Below are 25,776 nucleotides of genomic sequence, written 5' to 3' on the forward strand. Positions count from 1 at the left end.
CGCAACATACTGCTCGCTTAGCTTGCGTCCCGCTCCTCACACAACGCGTGGATCCTCGTTCCGCATAGCAAAGCCCGAGTCGGTGACCTCCCCGCCCCTGTCAGGTACATGGGAACACATACACACACACACACACGCACGTGCTATATCCTTATGCTGGGGGGCACTGCAACTGGCTGGTCGCAGAGGGCGGGGTCTCAACAGCGGCCCCTTCAGACCCTTCAGCTCCTCCGCCTCCCTTTCCACAGGCTGCCTGGAGGATGACCCGTCGCCTCAGCCCCCGGAGGGCATAGGAGATATGATCAAAAGACATTCAGCAGCATTCGGCCACCGATCTTCCACCGCACCTCTTAGCTGCATGGCCGGGTAGTGCCAGACATTCTTACAGTGTGTACCTCTGAGTTGTACTGACCTCCCATTCCCCCGTAGGTCTCACGCAGCCGCCACTTCCTCCTCCGAAACCACCAAAACCTGTCATTTTCCGTCGCCAATACCACCTAGCCAGTGCGCAAACCAGCAGACACAAACCATACCGCCCTCTCCACACACACACATACATACACACACACAACCCTACGCGGATGACCCTCCAGGGCTCCACCTGCCAATTCCTCCATTTCATGATTTCTCCCCTTTTCCCTTCTCCCCGAGTATCGCCCCCCACATGTCACATGGAAACCGCTAACGACCTTCACAGTCCGCTAACCGCGTCTCCACACATCACGCCAGATCCTTGCGGATGAGCATTACCACAGCATGACACCCGATGGAACGCTCCTCGCCGATGCTGTCCACCTTTTCGTGGGTCTTGGCCTGAAGCGCGGCGACGTGGCGGCGGCGGCGGCGATGGCAATGGAGGTAAAGGCAGAGGCAGCGGGCGAAGGCAACAACACAACAGGGTGTTCAGGAGGGAGCAGTGCACCTTGGGGGACATAAACCAACAGTTCAGCTAAATTGTGAGGTGAAGCAAGAGGAGGGCAATAGAAGCTGAAAATGTTGGAGCTCAGGGAAATGCATCGCATCACTGGACACGCAGTTACAGATGCTACAGAGTGGATGGCTTCTGGCCCCTAGCTAGGCTCCGGATGGCATGCAGCGGGTCATGGGGCGCCATCGGAAGCGCATATGCGAATAAGAGGGTTGAAGGAGAGCAGCGCGGGCTGCTGGAATTCCAAAGCCGTAGGGATGTTTGGTTGGGTTAAGATGGAATGGGTTGGGGTGGAGTCACGGGTGCCCTGCGGCATGAGGTGGCGTGTGCAGGTAAGGCCGAGGTGGCGGCGGGGCGGTCTGCAGCGTACCTTGATGTTTACAACGGAGGGGTCCGCATGAAGCATGGCGCTGAGGTTGTTACGGATGTTTTCCTGCGTGACAAGGAGCAGCAGCAGAAGGGCGGCAGCAGAAGCAAAATGTGTGGTCAGGCTGGTTCTGCTTCGCTATATCAGCAGTGGCGTGCCATGACACGTAGAAAAACACAGGGACACAAGTACATACATACATACACACATGCTCCAATGCTCCACGCGTAAACGCACGGGTTGACTGCTCAGGTCAGGCGTGCTGGACAGCATAGTGTCGTACACGCCAGTTCCACAGCACAGGCATACACGCGCACATGCACTCAGCTCAGCTCCCCTCTTCTGATGGCGCAGCCTTGCAACACCCTCATGCAGCCCACACAACTGACAGCACACCACAACCCTACGGCACACAAGGTGTCTGCCTCTGTCACATCCGCGCGCCCACGTACCTTATGCGGCGAGAGCTTGGGCTTCTGCGCAATGATGGTGCAATCAAGATTACCTAAGACATAGCCCTTCTCATCCATCAATCGAACCTGCGGAGCAGGAAAAAAGCGGCGCGCGCGTATGTGTGTGTGTGTGTTAACGATATGAATCGCGAGGTGTGCGTATGTATGTGTGTGGAACGGGGAACGGGGGGAAGCTTCACGCGAAGCTGCATCGAAAAAAGAGAGCCGGACAGGAAGTGGGGTTGGTCACGGCCTCTGAAGCTTACTTGCATGGCATGGGAAGGGAGCTAGGGTATCCCGGCGGGACAGGACCGGCCGGAAGAGGGGAAAAGCAAAGCGCCGCAAGACCATCTTGAAACTCGCGCACCCTGCATCTCCTCTGCAGGGGAGGCTCTGCGAACCCCTGCTCTGGGCCAGGGCACGTCCCAGCCCACGGCACTGCAAACCAACCTTTACCATTACCGTTTAAACCTTCATCCGCGTCCCATCTCACGGCCCGCATCCCACCCGAGCCACCGCCACAGACCCCCTTACCGCCTCCTTAAGGAAGATGTCCGACCGGGCGCCCTTCCACTTGGGATCGGTGTCCGGGAACAACTGACCTGCCAAGGAGAGGGCAGCGGGGTAGTGCAGCACCAGAGGCGGGCAGGCGGGAAAGGAGGAGGAGAGTCGCTTGGCAGGGAGTGTTCGCTGATATGCGACCACGTTGCTGACATGGCCCGCAGCGCCTGGATGTGTGTGAGCACCAGAATATGTGCGTGAGCGAGGCGAACAGCAGCAGCGCAGAAGCCGCTGCCACGCATCCCACTGAAGTGCCAAGTGTGACGTCCTCAGCACTTCCTTCTCGCAGCTCAGTTTGTTTGTATTGACATACATGCCGCTGATCATACATGAAACACACACCGCGGCGGGGGAACCCCCGGGGGAAAAAACCTCCCCAGAACTCCCCCGGGTAGAGACGTAGCAACGAGACATAGGGGTGGCGATTGCGCGGTGGATTACGCACAGCGCCTCCGGAGCCAAGACCTGGAAGCCGGATGCCGGGTGCCTGTGTGTCGGGTGCGATAGCTGCTGATTCAGCAGCTGCTGCTGCTGCTGGTGGGTGGGTGTATGGACCCCAAGTGATCTCAAATCAGCCCGGCCTTTCCCACGGATGGTGCTAAGGGCGCTGCACTTCCTTTCCCCAAGAGGACTCTGGACCTTTGCTTGGCTTGTAAGGGTGCAGGTTGGGGGTCACATGGGACTTGGATACTTGCCAGGGGGGCGGTTCCCACGTACAGAGCCGGCCTAACAGCCCTGCAGAGCCCGCCATGGAGCCCCAGACGGCGCGATGCCGTGTGCGGCCCACGCTGTGCTATGCCTTGCCGTTCGCCATGCGTTCGCCATGAGCCGTTAACCATGAGCCGCAAAGACCCGTCCAAGGGTTCGTGTGATCCCGGCTATGGGATTGGGGGAACTGCTTAGCGACCGTGGCAATGGGTGAAGAGGGACGGGATGTATGATCTGTTAGGGCCCCCGCCTTGGGGGCCCACGGGCCGGGGGTCCCCTCCGTATTGCTATGTGGCGGGGCCAGCTCACGTTATCACCTTGCCGTTTGTAATCACATCATGGGGCACAAGAGGCCCGGAGCGGTGCCTGCTCGCCCAGCCAGCGGGGCCTACCAAAGTCAAGTGGCTGAGCACAACAGGACATCTCATACATCGATGGGCGAGTAGTCACCATCGATGGGAGGACAGGAAGCTGCGGACACCGCCACCAGTCCCCCTTGCTATCCACATGTGGACGAGGCGGTTGGGGCAGAATGCCACGTCTCTGATCTACAAACCATATGATGGCCTGGGCCAGGAAAGTAATTGTGGTGCTGGTAGTGGTGCTGGTAATGACCGCTTGCGACGCCCAGTAACTGGTTCCATCATGGGGCTTTCCAAGGTTTACACCACCAGCTTACCAATGTCCGGCAGGCAGAGCGCGCCAAGGATCGCGTCCGTGACGGTGTGCAGGAGCACGTCACCTGGCGATGGTGGGGGCAAGGTGGGGACGGGTGAGGCAGGCCTGCCGTTCTTTCCCTTCTAAGCGTCAGCCCTTTGGATTCTTTTAGGTGGGTGTCGCTTAGCCCCACACAGCCTACCGTCTGAGTGGGCCTCGCAGCCCTTCGTGTGAGGGATGTCGATGCCACCGATGATGAGCTTGTATCCCTCAGCCAGCCGATGCAGATCAAAGCCGTGGCCCACACGATAAGGGAGGGTAGGCGCCTTAGCGGCTGTAGCGAAGGTCACCAACCTCGCCGCCCTGCGGTGCAACCGCGGATATTAAAGCGAGGCTCGACGCGCCGTCTCAAACCGCGCAAGGCAAGAGGGCCTCTGACCTGCAGGAGCGCTGCGGCAGGACAGACGCCCGAGGAGCTACCTATGTCAGGAAGAATAGCTGTCACAGGGAAGCGCGCCGAGTCCCGCAAGGATTATCAAGGCGACTGACCCGGCTTGTCTTAAATGCGCCGCTCACACGGATCGATTGAAGCGCCATGGTATCCGGATACTAAGAAATGCTTTATACTAATGAGCGGACAAGATATACGCCTCAAAGGAGAATACGCTTGCGCACCTACAACTAAAGCAATCGCTCGCTTAGTACTTGTAAGTCAATTAGGCAAACCTTGCCGCGCTGATCAATGTTGCATATCCTGTAAGGATGCAAAGCCGAAAGAAGGGCATGCGGTATCTGTACGGATTGGGAATACTGAGAATATTTTCCGTCGCAAGCGTTCTACTCGATGGAACACATGTTTGGCCCCAGCAATCGTAAAATTAATCGAAGCTTCCATTGAATTTTGCTTTGTAAGCTATAGTCGGAAAAACCTTGTTCATGGACTGGACCTCCACCTCTATTTCTGCTCGGTCCTTAGCCGGTGTAGCTTCCCCGTAGCCAGCTATCAGTAGCAACTGCTTGTACTCCTGGAGGCTTGCGGCAAATGGGTAACTGTCTGGATGCCTGTTTTCGACGAAAGCCCGAGGACCCTCGTGCACGGCCCTATGTGCAACTGCGACAACAGCAGACGTGGGCGAAGACGGGCATCGTGGGTCTTCGGGACCAGGGCCTAAGCGTACGTCCAGTCTCCACGAATATGCATCGATTGGGCGGTTACCTTGCTCGTAAATCGGTTGGTAGTACGGCAAATGTGCACTCATGTCTAGCACGGAATGGCGAGCCAAGCTTTTGTTCGGCAACACGCCACTCTCGCGCTGTGCGCAGTGCATAACGCGAAACGCCCACTCAGGGGCTTCCTGAAGGCCTCAGCCATAGCGCTTTTCGCCTCCCGCTCCCCGCCCACGCACCCTTCCATAGCTCCAAACTCCAGACACTTCCTACACAAGCCTTCTTTGTCCAGTATTATTTCGTGATCCCAGCAAAGACGCGATGTGTCTTCCGCCCAATCCACAGTCCTTACTTCCCCATGGCCCCCATGGCGCCCGGCCGCCGCGTCCTGGCCGCCCAACACCTCTACACTCCCCCTCCTCTCCCACCGCAGCTGCCTGCCGCCCTCTATCCCGCTTCTTCCCCCCTCCCCCAGGGCGGGCGGACCTCCCCTACCACACGGACACATGTAGAAAATCCTGCACCTGTTCCTGACCCTTTTCCATCACCGCCATCACCATCACCAACACCGATATCACGGTTATCGCACCGCCATCACCATGTCTCCCTTCCCTCACACCCTCCACCCGCCCCTGCTGCTGCTCCACTTCTACCCCCCACCCGCAGGAGCTGCCCGCCGCCCTAGCGGACTCCGCGGCGGTGCTCAAGGTGATAGACGCCTCCCACAACCGGCTGTCGGCGCTCCCAGCCTTCCTGGGCTCCCTGTCGGCCCTGCAAAGACTGGTGCTGGCGGGGAACCGGCTCACGGAGGCCCTGCCGGCGGGCGCAGCCGCGGGCCTTACGTCTCTCAAGGCGCGTCGGGCCGATAGCGCCTTTCGCAGGGGTAGCTTGGGCCGGTGTGGGTAGCTTGGGGGGCACAGTGTAAGCCGCGTGTGGATGCCCGTCCGCGTGTGGTCGCCCGATTCGCGCGCGTGCGTGTGTGCGCGAGTGAGTGTGTGAGTGTGTGTATATGTACTTGGCTCGTTTTAAACTTTAGTTGTGTCGGGGGGTTTTCTGTCGGGGGATTAGGAGGCTGCGTTGCTCTGGTGGAGAGGCGGTGACAGCTACAGCGAGGACGGGTACGGAAGGAAGTGAAAAACGAGGGTGTGGAAGGGCCTTCTGGTGGAAGCTTCTGCTGCTGTGAAGCCCCCACCCGCTCCCCCTTTCGCCATTCCGCTCCCTAGGTTCTGATATTGGACGACAACTTGCTGGTCGAGCTGCCCGAGGTGGTGGGGCAGTTGCGGAGGTTGGAGCGGCTGTCGGCTAGCGGCAACAGGCTGAGGACCCTACCGACCAGTTTGGGGGCGCTGGAGGCGCTGCAGGTGCGCGGAAAGGGGCGGGGGCCCGAGGGCGAGAGAGATCCGAAGTGTGTGTGTGTGTGTGTGTTGGGGGTGTTGGGGGGGAAGGGGGGACGGGTGGTGCCCGTGAGTGAGTGAGTGAGTGCAGGGCAGGGCAGGGCAGTGTAGTGTAATGTAGTGTGTGCAACAAAAGTTGAAAAGAAACGATCAAGTACTCGGTGGTGCGGCAAGGGGGGCCCCAGTGGGAGAGTGAAATGGAGAGTGAAAGGAGCAGCAGCAGCAGCAGCACACTGCAAGTCCGCAACTTATCAACTGATCAGTGCTGCTCGATGGTGCTGCTGCAGCTGCCAAGGCGGAGCGAACCGCCACTTTGCAATCGTTTGCTCATTTTTGTTTATTTGCGGGTTATCGGGTTCGGTTGGGGAGGGTGGATGTTTTTTTTCATTTTTCGTCAATTTTCCAGTCCGAATCGAGGAATAGATTTTAAGTTGCGGGAATAAAAGTATCTGTAAGGCTCGGGGGGGGGGCTTTCTTGCGTGACCTTCTAACAGCATCCACGGCATTAAAGTACAGCATATGGTTAACATGTATGTATGTCTCCTGTAAGATTCTAGCGGCTTTGGCATGGACAGTCTGTTCGGTTGGGGAGTGTGCGTGGGACACGACATGCGTGTGTGTGGCTCGATGTGTCTCACTACACTACTGAGGACGTCCGAACACGTCACTGTGCTCGCAACGTGGCGCTTTGTGTTCTCCGCAACTGCCTCTGGGCCGCCGCCGTCACCCACATGCCCTCTCCCCACCCCTCCTCACCCCCCCTGATGATCAGTTTGACTTGGTTTGACTTGGCTTGGCTTAATTTGACTTAATTTGACTTGGCACCTCACCTCCCCCGCCGCCGCCCTCAGTCTCTGGTGGTGTCCCGCAACGCCCTGGAATCCCTACCCGACCAGCTAGCCGGCTGTGTACGACTGGAGGAGCTGGACGCACAGGTACGCACATGCGTGAAAGTATGTGTGTATGTATATACGTATGTGCGTGGGGGGTTGTGTGTTTTTATGGAAGGTGGGGGAGGGAGGGATGGGTTGTGGGGAAATAAGGACACAACCGCACAGTTACCATGGATTACTGGTGCACTGGATAGCAGTCGGGTCGGCGGGGTGGAGTGGGGGTGGGGTGGGGGGGTGGAGGGGTGGGGTTGTTTTGTGTGTGGTCTCTTTTTACCACATCACGCTCTGGCCAATCATGTCGTTGTTGCGGGTGTATTTTATCTGTGTTTTGTTCGTACACAGAGCAACGATTTGGCGGTTATTCCGGCAAGCCTGGGACAGCTCAAGCGGTTGAAGACGATGCAGCTGGACAACAACCGAATTTTCGCAGTTCCATCCGACATATTGTACGGCTGTACGGCGCTGCAAACATTGAGTTTGCATGGTTGTCCCATCAAGCCGGATGATCTGCAGGTGTGTGTGTGTGGGGGGGGGAGGGTAAGACCCCAGGGGGGCGGAGGAGCTGGAGAACCGTCTCCGAGGGGGGTAGCACCATCCAACCGACAAACCAACCCACCAACCAACCCACCAGCCTATTGCCTCCCCCTTCGCGGCTATTCTGCGCTCACCCCGCTGTTACAGGAAACGCCGGGCTACAAGGAATTTGATGAGCGGCGGAAATCCAAGTACGACAAGGTAAAGAGTTGCGTACCACGGCGCGCAGTGCAGCGTTACAACTCTTGACAACCCTAAAGCCCCGTCTCCATCCCGGTGCTCGCTGCCTATCCACACGGGATGGGTTGGGATGGGTTGGGATGGGACGTCACCTCGTGGGGGGTGGGGGGTGGGCACGCGGACGAAGGCGGCTGCCGTACCTCAGGTACAGCTGACGTCATGACGACGCGTGTGATGTGTGTACGGTATCGAGGTATCAGCCGGTTGCGTTGTGCTGCGTTGTGTCTCTCTTCCTTTCTTGGGGGCACCGCAGCAGTAACAGCAGCAGTAGCAACAGCAGTAACAGCAGCAGTAGCAACAGCAGTAACAGCAGCAGTAGCAGCAGCAGTAGCAGCAGTAGCAGCAGTAACAGCAGCAATAGCAACAGCAGTAACAGCAGCAGTAGCAGCAGTAGCAGCAGTAGCAGTAGCAGTAGCAACAGCAGTAGCAACAGCAGTAACAGCAGCAGTAGCAGCAGCAGTAGCAGCAGCAGTAGCAGCAGCAGCAGTAGCAGTAGCATCCCTCCGGTGATGGAGCCATGTGGCGGGGCCCCCGTCGGCTTTTGTTTTCGCCCGTGTGTGTATGCGTGTGTGTATTTGTTACATATATCGATCCGGGGGCTTGACACTTGCCAGGGCCTGAAATTGACCTAACCGTACCCCAAAACGGGAATGAGCGACCGCCGAAGCACTCTCCTCCTTGGGGGTAGGGAAGGGGCGTGAGGTGACACTATCCCCTCCTGCTCGACCGAGGGCGTGCAACCCCCGCCGCGTTTCCCCCTTTTGTGAAGGGGAAAGAGAGAGCGCCGTGGCTACCAAGGTCCTCAAACAACCAACCTCAGCACGCGCTGCGGCACAGTTCCCCCCGGGCAGCCTTTGCACCACTTGCGCCCAGGGTTGCGGCTGCGCACCCGGGTCCTTGCAACACCTGGGCGCCCCTCCTCCCCGCGAGGGTTCGCCCTACCAGCGCCTTAAGCCCGAAAGCCGAACCCTACAACTAAAACTGTACGCACTACGCTTCTCCTCGACGAACCCAAACCTGGTGAAACCCAAACCACCACGCAAAGTTGTGTCAGGCCCCGATCAGCCAGCCAGCCCGCGGCCGCACCAGGGGGGTGTTGTTGTTTCAGTCCCCTGGAGGGGTGGCCCTTATCCGCGTCAGTCAGGCGTAAGGGCAAGGCGCCAAGGCGGGAGGCGTGTCTGGTGGGGCTATGGCTCGCCCCGTGGCAGCACCCCACCTCATCAGATCACCACTCCGTCATGTGCACACTTACAACACCACTCCGGCAGCACCCCCCGCGCCTATATGACTATGGGGGCTTCGGTCCCCGGGCTCCGCTACCCCTCCCCGCAGTAGCAAGCTGAGCAACCAGCACCTCTGTATGTGTATGTGTGTGTATTTCCGTGGGCGACATGCTCTCCGCCCCCCCCCCCCGCGTGTTGGGAACCTCCGACGGTTCCCGGTGTGAATTAGCATTTCATTAGAAGATATCAATACCAGTATGCCACCACATGAAGTTCCGGAGTCGAGATGTCATAATTTGGGCTGACTGACCGTAGCAGCTCTTGTTGACTGACCACCATTACTACCACCACCGTCACCACCGCGACCACAATCATTACCACCACCTTCTTCCTCCGCGTCCCGACACCCTCCCCTTGATGCGGTGTGTGGTGGTCACACCACAGGTGATTGCGGGGGGGGCGCTGCTGGGGAACCGCGGCCTGGACGAGGGCGTGGACCGGCAGGTGTCACCACCGCGAAGATGACGTACGTATGTCTGTATGTATGTGTGTATGTATGTATGTGTGCATGTGTGTATGTATGTATGTGTGTATGTATGTATGTGTGTATGTATGTATGTGTGTGTGCGCGGGAAGTGTGTTTTTGATAACCGATCTGCGTATGTGTCACCTGTGTATATTGCAGTGCAAAAACAGTCTATGTGTGTGCAGGTGCTCGTGTGTATGCGTGTGCATGTATGTAGATGCTCACTTACGGACGCCGCCTTTGCTTGCAGAGTGTGCACGTCGAGCTGTTGGGCTCAGGGACTTGGACGCATCAGCACCCCCCCCCACCAGTACATAGCCACTACCTAGATAAGGAAGCATGGTGGCGCCTTACTGTTGGTGGCACTCCTCTCCAGCTGGGGAATACCATACATGAGGGGCTATTTGGCGGCTAAGTGCGGCTAAGTGGAGCTTGTCCTCCACCCAAGGGTCAACAGTACATATCATCCCCTCGTCCTCACTTTTGGGCGTGCGTGCCCGGTTGCACGAGGTGTTGATAGGTCGTTTACCACAGTCTGCTGGTCAAGTGGTCACTCGAAGGCAGGTGTGGCTGCTGTCTGCCCCGACGGATGTTCAACGGTGCATGTGTTCGGGATGGGGTGGTCCTGGCCACCGCGAGCGCGATGAAGCGTGGCAGCAGGTTATGGCGGCTGCAATGCGGACGGATGCATCTAGAGTTCCGGGGCCAAGTCTCCTTGAAGGTGGCATTTGTGAAGCTTTGGTTTGAAGACTTCACATCGGGGTGCGTGTTGGGAGTTTTGCGTCTTTGAGTTTGCCTTCAAACCGGTGATCTGGTATATGGGTCCTAGCGGGGCAACCCATTCTTCGTGGCGTCTGTAGTGTCCTCCTCTTCTGCGAGGCTCCAGATGAAGCTGTGTTTCATGTTTAGCTTTTTTGTTATTACTTTTTTGCCTATTTATCAGTCCTGATCTTGTTTTACTTGCTGGGTGCCTTGGGCTAGCGTGTGTCATTTTTTTCAGCCGCCGCTTGCTGTTGCCCCTGGGGAGTTGCCTCTTTTCCGGGAACTGGTGCCTTCTGCCGCTTCTTGGGGCGATGGGGCTCTACAGGCTACTTCCCTCTTTCGAGTAGCGGGTGGCAAAGTCATCCCATACAGGGCCTCTCAAGTTCGGAGTGAGCTGTATGTATTCCTGTGCAAGGTGTTCAAGGTTTCCGTCTCAGGATTCCCAGTGGTGCAGTACAGTGTACGGCATTCCGTTTATGTCCCCGATGTTGGCCCCCTACCACCCTGCTGGGGTATTAGTCCCTTGGGATCTATCTGGGGCTCGCTGTAATACCTACCACTACTACTATTAGTAGAATTAGTAATGCTACTTCTTTTACATCTGGGACCTCCCGGAGAAAGGGGAGGGGACTACCTTTGGTTGCTGAGACATCCTTCACGTTCACCGGCTCTTTCATGCTGCGAGAACAAAGCGCGAGGCAGGATGGTGCTTATAGGCGATCTGGCGTCTCTTACGAAAAGACGCCAGATTGAGCCCTCGGCTCGTATTGGGCGGTTTGCAGGTACACGGGGTACGCAACCCCAGGACCACGTAGATTAACATAGGTAGGGAGCATCGGGTCGTGCTGGGAACAAACAGAGAGTGGTCAAAACACTGCATGGTGTAAATGTCAAATGTCCATGCTCAGATCTTTTGTTCAAAATAAATTAGGAAACAAATATATTTATCAAGATGCGGGAAAACGTCGGCGCTCCACACAAGGGCTCGTTACGGGGCTTTTGCGAGTAAGTAGCGAGTAGGTGCGCTCTGCTCTGTTGGCTGCCTCAAGCGCGGGTACATTCCGTAACGCATCTTTTCACGATGTATGGTCATCATTACAATAACACCAACTGAGAATTCTCTTCGAGCGACACCAAGCACTGAGTGGCATTTTGTTCCGTACAGGCAGGCAGCCGCTAAGGTTACACAAAAAAAACTTTGACAACAGGTATAGTCACAGTAGTGACCAGACTATCTTTGGTATATTCTATTGAGCTCCATTTTAACCGCTCTGGTGAACTACGGTTAGGAACACATGCCTTCATACTGGGGCTGCAACACAGACCGAAACAAGGCGTTATGGGTAAGAGATGTTTATTCCTTAGGTAAAGTGTGTGTGGCAGTTATAGTGGGCCCCGGACTTTTGACCGTGCACTACCGCACCTGAGATGACCGGGGCAGCAGACACTCATTGCTTAATGCACGCCCGCCTTAATATATAATAATGGCGATATTAATGTTTAATGGTAGTGGTTGAATGGTTCATTACCCATCAAGCCTGGAATTGTCTTACCTACCTCGAGGGCGGGCTATCCATCTTGTTGGCAGCACACTGCACGGCCTCTGAATGGTTTGGAAGGGGACATAATACTTTGGAATTTAGACTTTAGGCCGAGACATGAGCTTAGGAAGGCAAGGGAAGCGAGCGTCTGTTTCGCATCCAAGCTCTTGTCAGGCCTTTAAATTTTACACTTTTACCAAAATGCTAAATCGCACTGATGATTATCTAAAACCCGCACCAGGCCACCTTTGTGAGCTGCCTCATCGCGGGTGGCATTATGTTCATCGTTGGCTTAGCAAAGGTCGTTCCCTGCGTCAGCGAGTACAATTCATGTCTGGCAGCGCACGGCAAGTATTATGAGGATTATTGCCGGCATGAACGGGACGTGTGTGGCGCCAGCTGGGCCAGGTACGGGAAACTCATCTTACATATAGCCTCACCCGCTGAAGGGGGCAGAAACGTAGCTAAAGCGGTAATGGTAGCGGTACCGGCAGCAAGCATGGTTCAGGTGTCTTCAGACGCAGGTTACTAAACATCACATCCATTGCATGTTTATACAGCCTATACAGCCAATATCGCGACATCCTCAATGTTTGGCAGGCTCTTCCACCGCACAAGTCAGGCAACCTTACCTTAACGCTGAATACTCCTGACCTGACGAAAGTACCAACCTGTTGCGAGGTACCCCCTCGTCGACGAGGAAGGCCTTCATGGAAAATCTCCAAAACGTGACAACCTCCCCGCCGCTCCCCGTCTTCACCACCTTTATGATTCTGGGTTGTCGTTGTGTTCCAACAGGCTATGGATTGCAGGCGTCATCGTGCTGGTGGCATCGACGGTGCCCCTCTGCAGTTTCTCCTGTTGCTCTTCACCGCCCCCCAGCACCAGCCAGTTACCGACGGATACAGTCATGCAAACTGCAGTGGTCATGCCGCAATATCCCCAGGTGCGTGGCGACATGGCACACGACAAGGCTCTATCATCAGCGCGGCGCAACCGGGATGATGTGGATGGCAAGGCTTGGCCTGGGGTATGAACTGGCCACACGTGCATGCTGGTGTAGGCTGAAATTTCCTTTGGCCCTTGAAAACTTTCCCCATAGGTTTGTCGGTCCATCCAGTTACGATTGACGCCGGCAGACCTCTCAGCAGCGCAGATCTCTTTTTGGCTCATGATTCCAACGTTCTATTAGCGGCTTTCTTGACCAAAAATACACCTTGCGCTCCAGACACGTATGCTATGTGTTCAATTGGCCCAGAAGCCTCCCACTCTGTAACAACATTTAGCTACGTTTGCTTAGGGTACTAGTAAACTATCTTCTGGCGGAGCTCGCTTGTTGCCACAACCCTAAGACCCTTCCCTTCCCTGGACCGACTGAACAGTAAACAGTAAACTTTCCCGCGCTTAGCTTTACCATTATGATGGGATTCTGTGTTAGAAGCTTCTAACAATCTCGCCTGGGTCGCTGCCCCATTGCCGTTGCCGTGCTGTTGCCATCTCTCACGGTGGCCCGTAGGGCGCAGTTCCACTATACCCACAGCCTGTGTACCCTCCGGGGCCGTCAGGGGCCTTCACTGGGGCACCACCCGTGCAGGGCCAGCCGGTCATCTACAACACTGTGACGCCGGATGGCCGGATTGTCTCGTACTTTCCACCACCGCCAACGACGATTTTTAACAACCCCCTCGCGTACCAGCCGCCGCTAATACTGCCGGACAGTGGGAACCCAGGCACCTACTCCCAGCCGCTGCAACCGCCACAGCCGCTGCAACCGCCACAGCCGTCACAGCCGTCACAGCCGTCACAGCCGCCACAGCCGCCACAGCCGCCACAGCCGTCAAAGGCGTAAACAGGGAGGACCATGCCCTACACGAGGCGCAGGTGCGCCACAGCAGGGGCTGCAGAAGGAGCATGAAGCCCGCGGAAAGGCGAGTTTGTGCTCACCGGCATCTAAATTGGCAGCAACTGGGTGCTATGTATGACTGGGCGCAACATCATCATCAAGAGCAGCAGTGGCAACAGCATCAGCATCAGCAGTAGCGGCATCAGCAGCAGTGGGATCAGCAGTAGCGGCATCAGCAGCAGTGGGATCAGCAGTAGCGGCATCAGCAGCAGTGGGATCAGCAGTAGCGGCATCAGCAGCAGTGGGATCAGCAGTAGCGGCATCAGCAGCAGTGGGATCAGCAGTAGCGGCATCAGCAGCAGTGGGATCAGCAGTAGCGTATTTGTAGTTGATATATGTTCCGTACTGTGTACCAGCTACTACAGATGGTTCCGACCTCGCTCTCGTGATGTGTGGGGCCACAACCTAGTTAGTTCATTGTTATTGTTGATCACCAGCAGCTTGCAGAGCTTGTTTATGTGGGGAGCTACTGATACTTGATGAACGGTCCTTTTATCCCTTTATCTTGCATTTCTAGTGATACTTGCACATCATCATCATCACCATCATCATCACCATCATCATCATCACCACCATCATCATCATCATCGTCATCGTCATCATCATCACCAACATCGCCATCATCATCACCAACATCGCCATTATCATCACGCACACATTCTGCTGCATCATCGGGCCCGAGTTGTCCTATCCCTCTTGCCAGGGGACTTCCTGATCAGCGGGGCGGTGTTATCTTGGTCGCATTGTTGCTCCCGTCGGTTGGGAGGAGGTTCGTTGCAGTCGCATGTACTTATAATCTGTCGTAGGGCGGGTCGCACGAGGACAACATCCGGAGTTGTGTATCAAATTAATGATGCTGCAAATGCCTCAGTGCATGGGGGAAAACGTGTTGCCACGGGCTTTGGCCACGCAGGCAGAGTCGTAATAGCACAGTCATATGCAGGATGGCCTCTTAAGATAACAATACACATCAACATACATACATACATACATTCATACACACAGCATGTACATTAGCACAACATGACCACATGCATGTATGAAATTCGCGGCACACTAGCTATTTAATAGCAATTCGCATGGTGCACGAGGAGAATGATGCCGTATGCATGCACGATGGCCAGCATGCGCCAGCCAGGAGATGCCAAAATGTAAGGAATCGGCCTTGACCTGACCTGGGGCGGGGGGAGTGACAAGTCTAGCGGTGTTTGCGGATGAGGTTTCGCCTTGAGGCGGCAGACACCCGGGGAACTACATACATACATACATGTACACACACAGTTCGGTGTGCTGCTGTGTTTTGGGGCAGTGGCACACGCGCCTTCCCGGGAGAAGTTTCTGTACTTGCCGAGAGTGTTTCTCCCTCCTGCTTCAATTCGCTGCCCCTTGCCTATCTAACGACCGACATGCATTTCCGGAAAAGGAGGGCCGGAGGACCTGAACGGACCAGTAGTTGGGCGTGAACTTGCGCCACGGAGGGCACGATGCTGATAAGATTCGAGGCAAAACCCCGCGCGTACAAAGGCTGTGTTTTCAGGGCGATAAATATATGGGAACAAACATAGAACGAAAAGGTTCCCCGGAGGTTCCAGGATCGAGACCTGTCAGGCTCAAAAATCCTTCCGGTAAAGTGCCCCTAGTCACCGGACGGTGGTGACCTGGGATATAGTTACCTTGCGAGCTGAATAGGAATGGAGTTGAGCTGCTGTCAGTCCGGCGGATTCCGTTGGATGACGGTGGTGTGTGGGGAACCTGAGCAATCCACCGAGAAATTGGCTAGGGTGACTTGATGAGGGTGTCCCGAAATACCGGGGAAGGCAGGGTCTGCCGGGTAGCGGCCGCAGTGTGAAGATATGACCCCCCTGTCCCACCCATCATGTATGGACCCCGAGATGCCGTAGGTTAATGATGATTATACAATAAGAGCTCTCCTTAAAGCTCCGGCTTGACTTGGCTGGCTCACTCCAGCTTCGTTAACTTGATTTGCGCGATCGCAGTAGGCGAGGACGGGCTGGGAACGGATCCCTGTCGAGCCTAGAGGTAGGAGCACTAAGGGCGGACCTTATGGAATGCTGTGTGTACACTCTCTGTCTATCCTGCTCTGATGCGCGTGTCGAGGTAGGGTAGGATTGCAGTGTTCTTACACCAAAACAGTCCTATCAACCCTCCTATAATTATATTATCTTCAATAATATAATGGTCTATACGCTCACGAAGAGTTGCTTCGAGAGCCAAACGACAAATGTTTGGCCTCTTCGCACTCGCATTTATGGCGAAGTACCGACTGATCCACGCCGGGCCTTATCACACCCGGCCCTACCCTGGATGCGTAACGCTCATCCGACTAACGACAGATGAACGACAACCTAACATCCTCAAATCACAACGGAAAGCGCCTTATACGCTACCCAAAGTCTCAAATAAATCAACACACGGTTCGCCTTACTACCTTCGGTTGGCTTAGCCACCTGCGGATAGCGGCTAACTCGGTCATGACACGTAATTTGTGCGCTCCAGATGTTTTGGCGTGACAGCTGTCACGCCATATGACGTGCTAACAGACATAAGAAATGCGGATGGATCACTCCCCCCCCCAGCTCATGCGCGGATTGCGCTGGGTGAGCTGGCGGTAGATCACCCAAAAAGGCACTAAAGTAACTGAACGGCGCGCGTTGTGTCCTTCACCAGGGCGCGCTTCCACATAGCATTGCTGAACACAACCAACCAAAACTTACTTCCTACTTGCAAAACACTCAAACGGTCGTCCCGTTGCACAGCACGGAGCCAATGCAAACGTGCCGGATCCGCCTGCGTGATATAAGTGCGAGGCACAGCAGCGATGACAGCTACCTCAGCATGCTGACATGCCACCGGCAACACCACATCCATCACCTCCTCAGAGATATCCAACCCTATGATTGGCATGGCGACCCCATCAGAACGCGCCTTTGCAAAACTTTGCGGCTGGGCCGCGTAGAGGGTTGCCTTATCGGGCATATACCGAACGGTGCAGGCACCCTCCCGCAACTGCTGCATTGCCTTCTCATCCCACTTCCAAGGGATAAACACTGATCCCACACAACCAACTGCGACGGCTTGCGTCAGAACGCTAACATCCTCAGCCCTCACAGGATCCTTCCTCATGATACCTTTACATCCGGCGGTCACCAATGCCTTTACTTTGCTTGGACTGTGCTCACCCGGCATCACACGGGCCAAAGCTTGGCTGACCCCCTTGATCGTGTGAAGCTCGAACGGGCCCGAGCACGGATGCTCCTTGGCCTCAGAGATTCCCGCCATCACTTTCTTGGCAGAGGGGCGTGTAGGGGCTACACGATTGCGCAACTCGCTCACACTAACCACCTCAACGTCTCCGTTGTCGTACACTACCTGAAACACGTGGGACCTTCCCCTGCGGCCAGCATACGATGCTACACCCAGCGACCGGGTGGTGCGACGCCCTCTTCCCTTAGACTCTCTCATAACAGCCACACCTTGGAGGTCGCGCAGGTACTTGGGTGGCTCGGGAGCTGCACCCCGCGCAGGTTCGGACGACTTCCCTTCCAAAGCTTCAGCACTAACTCCTTTCGACTCACACTTTGGGCAAATCCATGCGCCCTCCGGTATCTCCTTCAAAGGCGGCTTAAGACAATAAGTGTGCCATCCCGTGCCGCACGCATCACATAACAACATCCATTCTTCACCATCAGGAAATCTGCACACCTCACAGGGATGCCCTGGAGATGGCCTAGCCAATCGCGGGTCGACCACGTGATCATCGATGGGCAAATGACAGGGCGCACAGTGACTGACATGGGCAGTAAGCGTGCTGCCACAGCGTCCCTCTAGCACCAACACCCCGGAGGGCCTCACCTCAGTAACCCGCAGAATATCCGGCTTGGCATGAGGATCCAAACTGGTGCGAGCGGAGGTATTCCGATAATACACGTAGTCACCCATCTCAAAACGACGCAAACGCGGCAAAAAGGCTCCGCCCCTCATACGCGCATAACGGAGAGTGTCACGATGCTGCGCAATGAGTAGGTTGCCGCCCGCCACGGCCATATGTCGACGAAGCGCGGCAGCACGTTGCATAATAGACCTTGCCGCCGCCTCTGGGTCATCCAAACTCACGTCGCTTTCAAAACGCTGCTTAATCGCCGGTGGAATGGTGGGCTCCACGGCGTGCATGACGTGGTACGGCGTAACACGTGATGCTGACTGCACGGAGCAGTTGTAGCCCAGCATGACGTACGGCAGATGCTTGTCCCACTCCTCAACTCCACCGCCAGCATGTGCAATGCGCCGGAGCGCGTTTTTGCAAGTCTGAACAGCACGCTCTGCCAGTCCGTTGGCTTGCGGGTGGTTCGCTGAGGTCTGACGATGATCTATCAACGAATCAATCAACAATTGCGCAAACTCAGCTTTCCACTCACTGCCCTGATCTGTACACACCTCAGCACAGGCCCCATAACGGCCCAAAATGTGGTGCTGGAAGGCGAACGCTGTCTGCTCAGCATACTTGTCAGGCAGTGGAATGAGAACCACATACTTAGAAAAATGCTCCACACAAATCATTACGTAGGTAAAACCCCTGGGGGTCTTCTTGAACGGACCACACAGGTCCACACCCCAGCGGTAGAATAAACCCGATATTGGCAGCGGGTTGAGCTCCAGCGCCCTGGCTGAAAAGCTGGTGTTGACACGATCGCAGGCTGCGCAGTGACGTACCACCGAAGCGACATCGTCGTGCATCCCCTGCCACCAGTAGCTGGTGAGAAGCAGCGCAGTAGTGCGCCGCACCCCGAAGTGCCCAGCCTGCTCGTGGGTGCGCTTGATGATGTCAGTGCGGTCACCAGGTTTAGGAACGACGCGTGGCTTGCCGTCGTTCTCGATGCGATAGAGTGTCTCTCCTTGGAAACGGTACTTGCGTGCGCGTTGAGCACAACGCTTTTGCTCCGCCAGGTCGGTGCCAGGTGGACATTCGCCTGAGCGAAGAAGACAAATCGTGATTTCGTCGTCCCAAATATCCTGACGCCGGGCATCAGGACTGAGAGTCTGATCTTGAGCATGCGCGGCCAGCGCCATAGAGGCCCCACCCATGTCACTAAGAGGGTGAGAGGCCATGCTCACGGCAAGCCCTTGTGAGACGTAAGCACGCTCGTGCACGACGGATCGGCACGATGCTGCGGCAAAGGCTTGCGTCTTGGCATCTTGCGCCAGGGCGCGCAGGATTGCAACAATACTGGATATAAGTGCCTGGTCAGTTGCGTTGGCCAGCACAGAGAGACGAGCATGATCTGTTAGGCCAGGAGCGGCTGACGCCCCTGCATCATAACACAACACGAGGTCACACTCCCCGGGATACAGGGAGTCGTACTGAGCGGTGATACTGTTGTACAACGGAGTGGCGACACTCCCCACAACATCCGAGCCACGCTGCCCCACTGAACCTGGATAAAGCGCGCGGACGGGTTTTCCAGCATGGTCACAGGGGTAGTACGGATCGCGCATCTGACGCGCGAAGATGGGTGCTGAATGCTCACTGCTAAGCACGTCTTGGAGTTGTCTGCCGGCGGGCCGGATTGCAGATTGCACGACACAGGTGAACTCCTCGGGCGACGCGAGGTTACTCCAACACTGGTAAAGACAGTGTGAGTACGAGCCAAAGCGTGCAGCATCGATAAGGGTGGCTTTCCCAAACATCTTGTCAGCATCCTTCTCGGCTGTTTCAGACTCGGGTGTTAGGGCTGAAAGCGGTAGGGACGTGCAGCCAAGTATGCAGGCCGGTCGAGGCGAAGGAACGAGCGCCTGAAGCTCGTTTATCACGCTGAGAACTCCTGGCACTGCGTCAGCTGACTGAGCGTTCCAGAACGCGATAACCAACCATAGGCTACCTTCCTGGGCTCCTGCCAGCCTAAGCTCCGGACCTGTGACTTGCCGGACGTCCTGAGACAGTGCTATAAATGTATCGCTCCATGCTGAGAGCGGAAATAACTGGGGATAGGCAGCGCTGAGTGCTGGCAATCGTGCGGCTGCCACCATCCTTGCATGCTGGTCTACGTCCGAGTACAGATACTTGTTGACCCTAATTCCATTGCGCAGACAGGCCTCAAGGCCCGCGCACATGCCGCCTAGCGGCTCATAAAGGGTGACTCCTTTCTGTGTGGCCAGTGGGAAGAACTGGGCTCCCACTGAAACCTTCAGGGTGTCACGGTCTGTAGGCACCGAGGGACTGATCCCACCGGAACGTTTTGCAGCGGACAGCCACTCAGCTGCGAGGCTTTGCAGCTGGGTCCGGGCTGCGGCTCGCTGAGCATCTTCGGCCTCGGGAGGCGGCTCAAGCGACTCAAAACACCAACCGTTCCATCCGCAGAGATTCTCCTCCGGGCTGGGGCAGAAGGTGTCACTGAATGGGGCAACGGATGCCGCTGTATGGATAGTGGCGCACGCCAGCTGATGGTCAGCCCACGCTGCCCGCACGGATGCAGCAGCGAAGGCCGGGGTGAGAAGTGCGGACTCCCCGACTTCTTAATTCCCGGCCGATGCTCGATGACAAAATTATATTCCTGCAACGCTAGTGCAAAGCGTGCATATTGTCCTGTAAGCCCCTCCGAGCTCATCAGGTACAGCAGCGGTTGATGGTCTGTAATCAGCCTAAACGGAGGGCCGCCGATCAGGTGGTGCCGGAACATCTTCACAGCCCACACAGCGGCCAGCATCTCTCCCTTGTAGCTGCTGTAGTTTGCTTCGTGCTTGTTAAGCGAGCGGCTGATACAAGCACACATGTATTCGTTTCCGTCGTCATCGACTTGCCCGAGGACGGCTCCTATGCCCTTATTGGAGAAATCCGTGTGTAGTATCAGCGGGCGGGAGTAGTCAATGCGACGCAAAATGAGTCCCTCCTTGGTGAATGCAGTCTTGATGGCTTCAAACGCCTCTTGCTGCTTGGGACCCCAGACCCACGGTTCACCTTTCTTGAGGAGCTTGTTCAGATCCGCCGCGAGCTGGCTCGTTTGCGGGACGTAGCAGCGGTAGTAGTTGATGAAACCCAGCTGCGTACGGAGCTCAGACACGTTGCGGGGAGGCTGAAGAGCCATGATTGCGGCGACCTTGGCCTGGTGAGGACTGATCCCAAAGGCACTGAGGTTGTGACCCAGGTACTCAATGACGTCAGCGCCGAAAATTGACTTGTCAGGATGGGCACGGAGCCCACAGGCTGCCAACACGTCGAGTACGGCGGCCACATGCTTGACATGCTCCTCAGGCGTCTGTGACCAAATAAGTACGTCGTCAATGAATGCTACACTGACATCGGCCAGGCCTGCCTTGCCCAGCTCATAATCCATGACGCGCTGAAAGTAGGCGCTGGCATTTTTGAGTCCATACGGCATTCGTGTGTAGGCCATGAGCTTGTTGGAGACCCAGTACGAGGTACGAGCCTGATGCTCAGGCGCTATGGGGATCTGCAAAAACCCCTGCCGCAGGTCCAACTTGGAGAAAATAGTAGCTTTGCCTACGCGCTGGAAAATCTCCTCGGGACGATGCAGCCCATACTTGTCCTGTAGTGTATGCGTGTTGACAGGGCGATAGTCCTGTGCCATGCGGTAGTCGGTCCATAAGCCAGTGTCGGGATCCTTCTTGGCGCGACGACTGGTTGACGGCGCAGGCTGTCGGTCCCTGGTATTCCTTGACAATGCCCGCTTTAACAAGCTCGGCTGTCTTTTCGGCGATGACCTCGCGCTCCTTGGGGCTATAGCGTCGAGGAGGCTGGACAATCGGCTTGTCGGTGTCCAGATCCAGCCTAAAGGGCCCCAAATCACCGTGATAGCCAGGCAGGTCCTCCATGCTGTAGGCGAATGCGGTACGCTTGCGGGCGCGTACGACGGCTTTGAGAGCATCCTTGGTTTCATTGTTCATGCTGATGCTATTGCCCCAGATCCATCCTCCATCAGGATCCTTCTGGTAGCGCTCATAGGCTGTTGCTGCCATGTTGCCTTCAGGCGTAAAGGAGGATACACTGGCAAGTGAGGCGGCTGGGCTGTAGCTTTCCCTTCCCCAGCCGTTGTAGTCAAACCCGTCGTGGTATCGTGTGCCTGAGCGCGTTGTAGACGTACCACCGGATTCAGGCACCCAGCTGGCTGCGCTCAGGAGCAGCCCCCCTGTGGAAAGGGCTTGTGTGGCGATTTTTACCCCTGAGGCGCCGAACGACTTGCCCTGCATGGCGCCTGCGCCTGCAGCGAGAGAGAGCAGGAGCGTTGCCAGCATGCTGAGCGCTGCAAGGCTTGTCCATGTGTGCTTGGTGACACTGATGCTTCTTGTGCGTAGGGCCTTAGCCCGTTTCCTCTTGCCGCTTCGCCGGGGCGGTGGCAAGGGCTCCTGGTGTGTTACGACCACAGGAGTGGCCGCAGTTGCTACGGCTCCAATCGTAGCTGCTACGGTACTGGTAGCTGCTGATGTAACGCTGGTGACCGTAGTTATGATCGCTGATGCTGCCCGCACCAAGGCTGACCTGGGTGTGCTGGCAGACTGAGGTGCTACATGTGTTGCGTTGTGCTGACCTGCTTCCTTTCCCAACCGGTGCTCTGACGCCTGGGTAGAGGCAGCCGTAGGGGTGCTGGCGTGATTGCAGGGACTAACACATGCGCTCCGTACAGTTGTACTGGCTGATTGAACGAGCTGCGGATTGTCGTTGCTAACACATCCCCCCCCCCAGCTCTGTTGACATATCGCTGGGAAGAGAGCTGGCCCTGGTACAGAAAGCTGTTGAACGCAGGCTAGCTGTGACCCCTCGTGCGGCAGACCGCAGAGCAGGTGTCATGGGGATGCTAATTGTGTAGTCCGGACTCTCGATGACATTGGGAAACAGGTGGAGCTGCGCTGTCGGATACTGGGTGATGGCGTCCGCGACAGGTAGCATTTGCTCGTTGCCCACCAAGAAATCGAACAGAGGCGTGTTCTCAACCACCAGTGTCTGAGTGAGGTTGAGCTTGAACTCGTGTGTCGTGCCCGGAAGCATTGTCACTTGAACTCCCCTCGTGTCAATTTCCCCCAGAAGCTTGGCATCGACACTGGCTGATGTATCTAGGTGCGTGCGAGTGGGCACGAGTACCAAACCCAGCCGCTGCATGGCGCGCTGTGTTATGAGATTTACGTCTGCGCAGTGGTCACAGAGGCTCCGAAACTCGGGGTGTTCATTACCATTGAACCGTAGTGCACCTTGTGGAAAATAAAACATGAGCTGCTTTCGTGCGAAGTAGTCGGCTGCAGGACGGTTGCTGAGAAGCAGTTGCTGCAGCTCGACGCTGTTTATCTCCTGTATGCTTCTGGGTGGTGCTCCAGTTACCCCTGAAACACAGTATGGCACTCCAGAAGGCATCTCACGCAGCACTGGCTGAGAAGTGCAGCCAGCAACACTCAGCGGCCTGGGGGCCTGCATGCTGAGTGCTGCAGTTTGAACGGTAGGCTGCGATAGGGCTGGAACCTGGGCAGCTGCTGTATGCTGCTGCTGAGGGGCTGGAGCTGGCTGAGGCACCCCAGACAAGCCCTCCTTGGCATGAGACGTATTCTCACAGGTCGCTTCATCGACCTCACTAATTGCCGCAATGACCCTTTTCAACACAGGCCCGTCTATGTTCAAACGGAGCACCAACTCACTGGGTTGGTGTGCTGCTGTTGCTGTTGACCCTTGAAGTGTTGCAGCAGCAGGGCGCGGCTTTGAAGACACCTTAGGTGGTGGGTAGACATTATTGCTGATCTCCATGGGTTGGAAGGACACCGGAGTAGCTTGATGAGTGAGAGTGGCATGCACGGATGCCGCCACCTCATTGATTGTCTCAGAAGCTGTGTCCGGAGGCTGGGTGCTGCGGTTGAAGGATGCGTTGGCGTTGCGCCGGTGCGGCAGGTACACCTCCTCATCATCCTCGGTGTCCTCCTCATCATGGTGCACAGCACCGACAGCCACTGCTCGGTGCTGGCGTGGTGCGGCGCCATGCTCACGATTCTGCTGTGCCTGCTCTTTGTTAGCTTGGAACAGCACCTGGAGCACCTTAAGAGGCGGCTCCCAGCCGGGTGGCGCCAATTGTGGGTTGAGCACCCGGCAGTTTGGCTCATCATGGCCATACCGCCCACAATACTCGCAGGGCGGACCATCATACATGCGGGGACGCCTATTGGAGGCACCTCCATTGTTGATATTGCCTCCGCCACCTCGGTTCTGCCGCCGTTGCTGATCGGCAGCATACTTCGTGGCTGGGGCCTGCTGCTCGGATGTAGAAACCATAGCAGCATGACTCGCGCCTAATGCAGACTGTACTGCTGCGGTGATCATCGCCGCCAATTCATCAGGCTGACGGGAACCCGTAGCTGCGGCACTCTTGCCACCTCCTGTTGTGCGACCGTTTAGAACCCGGCAATCCTTGCTGTCGTGAGAGCTGTTGGCGCCGTGGTGTTTACAATAGAACTTAGACTGGCCGGAGCCGCTGTCTTTGCTTTTGCTTGGCTGCTTGCGCAGCCGTTTCTCCCTCTCACTTGTAATAGCTTGCTTGGACCCGGAGGCGTGGTTGCTGCTGGAATGTCGTTCCCGCTCGGCCTGGGCCTGCTGCAGGTTGATCCAGATTGTTTCCGCGTCCGTTGCAATGCTGTTGAGTTGAGCATACCATCCCTCACGTGGGGTGAGCTCGTACTTGGTTCTGATGCGCTCCCTTACTGCTGGATCCAGACCTTCAACATAGTGCTCCGCAATAACTGCACGGGAGTATGAGTCTTGAATGTACGGTTCAAGCTCCCGTATTTGCTGCAGGTACAGCTGTGGCGAGCCGTTGTCCTGCCTAGTCCTCAAATACTCCAGAACCTTGGCTGTCTTACACTGATGAGCAAAAGATTCATCTAATTTTTCGAGATAATACTCGAGAAGGCTCTCACCATCCAATGCTGGCTCGATAGCATTGTGCACTGCCGCTGACACATTCTCTCCCTCCGCACTAGCTGCCTGGGCAGCTGCCGTGCAGCGGCGGCTGAACCATGCACGAGCATCCTTGACTAATGTGTGTAGTTGTTGCTTGTGCCAGATGTCATACACGGTACCTGGTGTAGGAAAGGTGTTGATCAAGTCGAGAGCTTCATCAACGGGCACCTGTCCTTTGTTGAGCCGGAAGCGTGCACGCAGAATTTGCATTGCACGCAGCGCCCCCCGCTTGAAGGCAGGGAACTCCTCATGACGAAAACGGAGCATCGTAGGCCCCGACCATGAAGAGTCTGTATTCTCCATTTCGGTATCACTGTACCAAGGGCTGATGGAAGGTGAAGACTGTACGGATTCTCCTGAGGGTTTGCTTGGAAGTGGAAACTGCTGAGGTACCGAAGTTACTGCTGAGGAGGCTCGGCTGTGTAACCGAAAAGTTGGTCCTAGCTCTAAATCAGGCGAGTGGCTGTGTTCACTCTCTGCTGCTTCGGCTGTGTCCACTTGCTCCAAATCACCGCTGCTGCCTGCGTGCTCGACGCGTGCTTCTGACGCGAGGCTGTTGCCCAACCCTGATGCAGTACCGGAGTACTCAGGGTTCTCAAGCCACAGAACCTCCTGCTCCTGCTCGTGCTGCTCACTGACGGGTTCCAGTCCTGGGTGAGGCTGCTGCTGCTGCTGAGCAGGGAGGGGCGGACCCTTCTTCACTCCCTTTTGTTGCTTTGCGTGACCTTTGCTAGGGCGCGCTGGCGCAGTTGAATGCTCGATGGACCCTGGGGGCCGAGCTGAGCGGTGGGGATTGACATGACGTAGAGAGTCCGCCAGCGCTCAAAAGAGACTCTTACAAGGCTCTAGTGAGAGCGCAGTGTTCAGTGATGTCCGGGGACACTATCTCACTGATGAGTCTGTATGGCCGGAGCCTGTGTGCACGTACGATAGTCCTGGGACACACACGAACGC

The 25,776-nt window shown here is 56.3% G+C and overlaps 2 protein-coding genes across 2 annotated transcripts; one reads left to right on the forward strand and one right to left on the reverse strand.

Moving 5' to 3' along the window:
- Positions 1-720: 720 nt before the first annotated feature.
- Positions 721-4,270, reverse strand: VOLCADRAFT_88137 (uncharacterized protein; the record flags this gene model as incomplete). Its single annotated transcript, XM_002947940.1, has 8 exons — positions 721-813; positions 1,299-1,361; positions 1,748-1,834; positions 2,282-2,349; positions 3,696-3,758; positions 3,876-4,036; positions 4,113-4,123; positions 4,223-4,270. The coding sequence occupies 8 exons, from the start codon at positions 4,268-4,270 to the stop codon at positions 721-723; spliced, it is 594 nt and encodes a 197-aa protein (XP_002947986.1).
- A 264-nt stretch (positions 4,271-4,534) lies between these two features.
- Positions 4,535-16,833, forward strand: VOLCADRAFT_103618 (uncharacterized protein; the record flags this gene model as incomplete). Its single annotated transcript, XM_002947789.1, has 12 exons — positions 4,535-4,847; positions 5,507-5,692; positions 6,064-6,201; positions 7,086-7,169; positions 7,470-7,640; positions 7,809-7,862; positions 9,569-9,628; positions 12,195-12,361; positions 12,836-12,899; positions 13,470-13,671; positions 16,454-16,474; positions 16,757-16,833. Exons 1-12 carry the CDS (start codon positions 4,716-4,718, stop codon positions 16,831-16,833), a joined length of 1,356 nt encoding a protein of 451 aa, XP_002947835.1. The 5' UTR covers positions 4,535-4,715.
- Positions 16,834-25,776: the final 8,943 nt, after the last annotated feature.

This window comes from Volvox carteri, assembly GCF_000143455.1.
Source record: "Volvox carteri f. nagariensis unplaced genomic scaffold VOLCAscaffold_8, whole genome shotgun sequence".
NCBI classification, from domain to species: Eukaryota; Viridiplantae; Chlorophyta; class Chlorophyceae; order Chlamydomonadales; family Volvocaceae; genus Volvox; species Volvox carteri.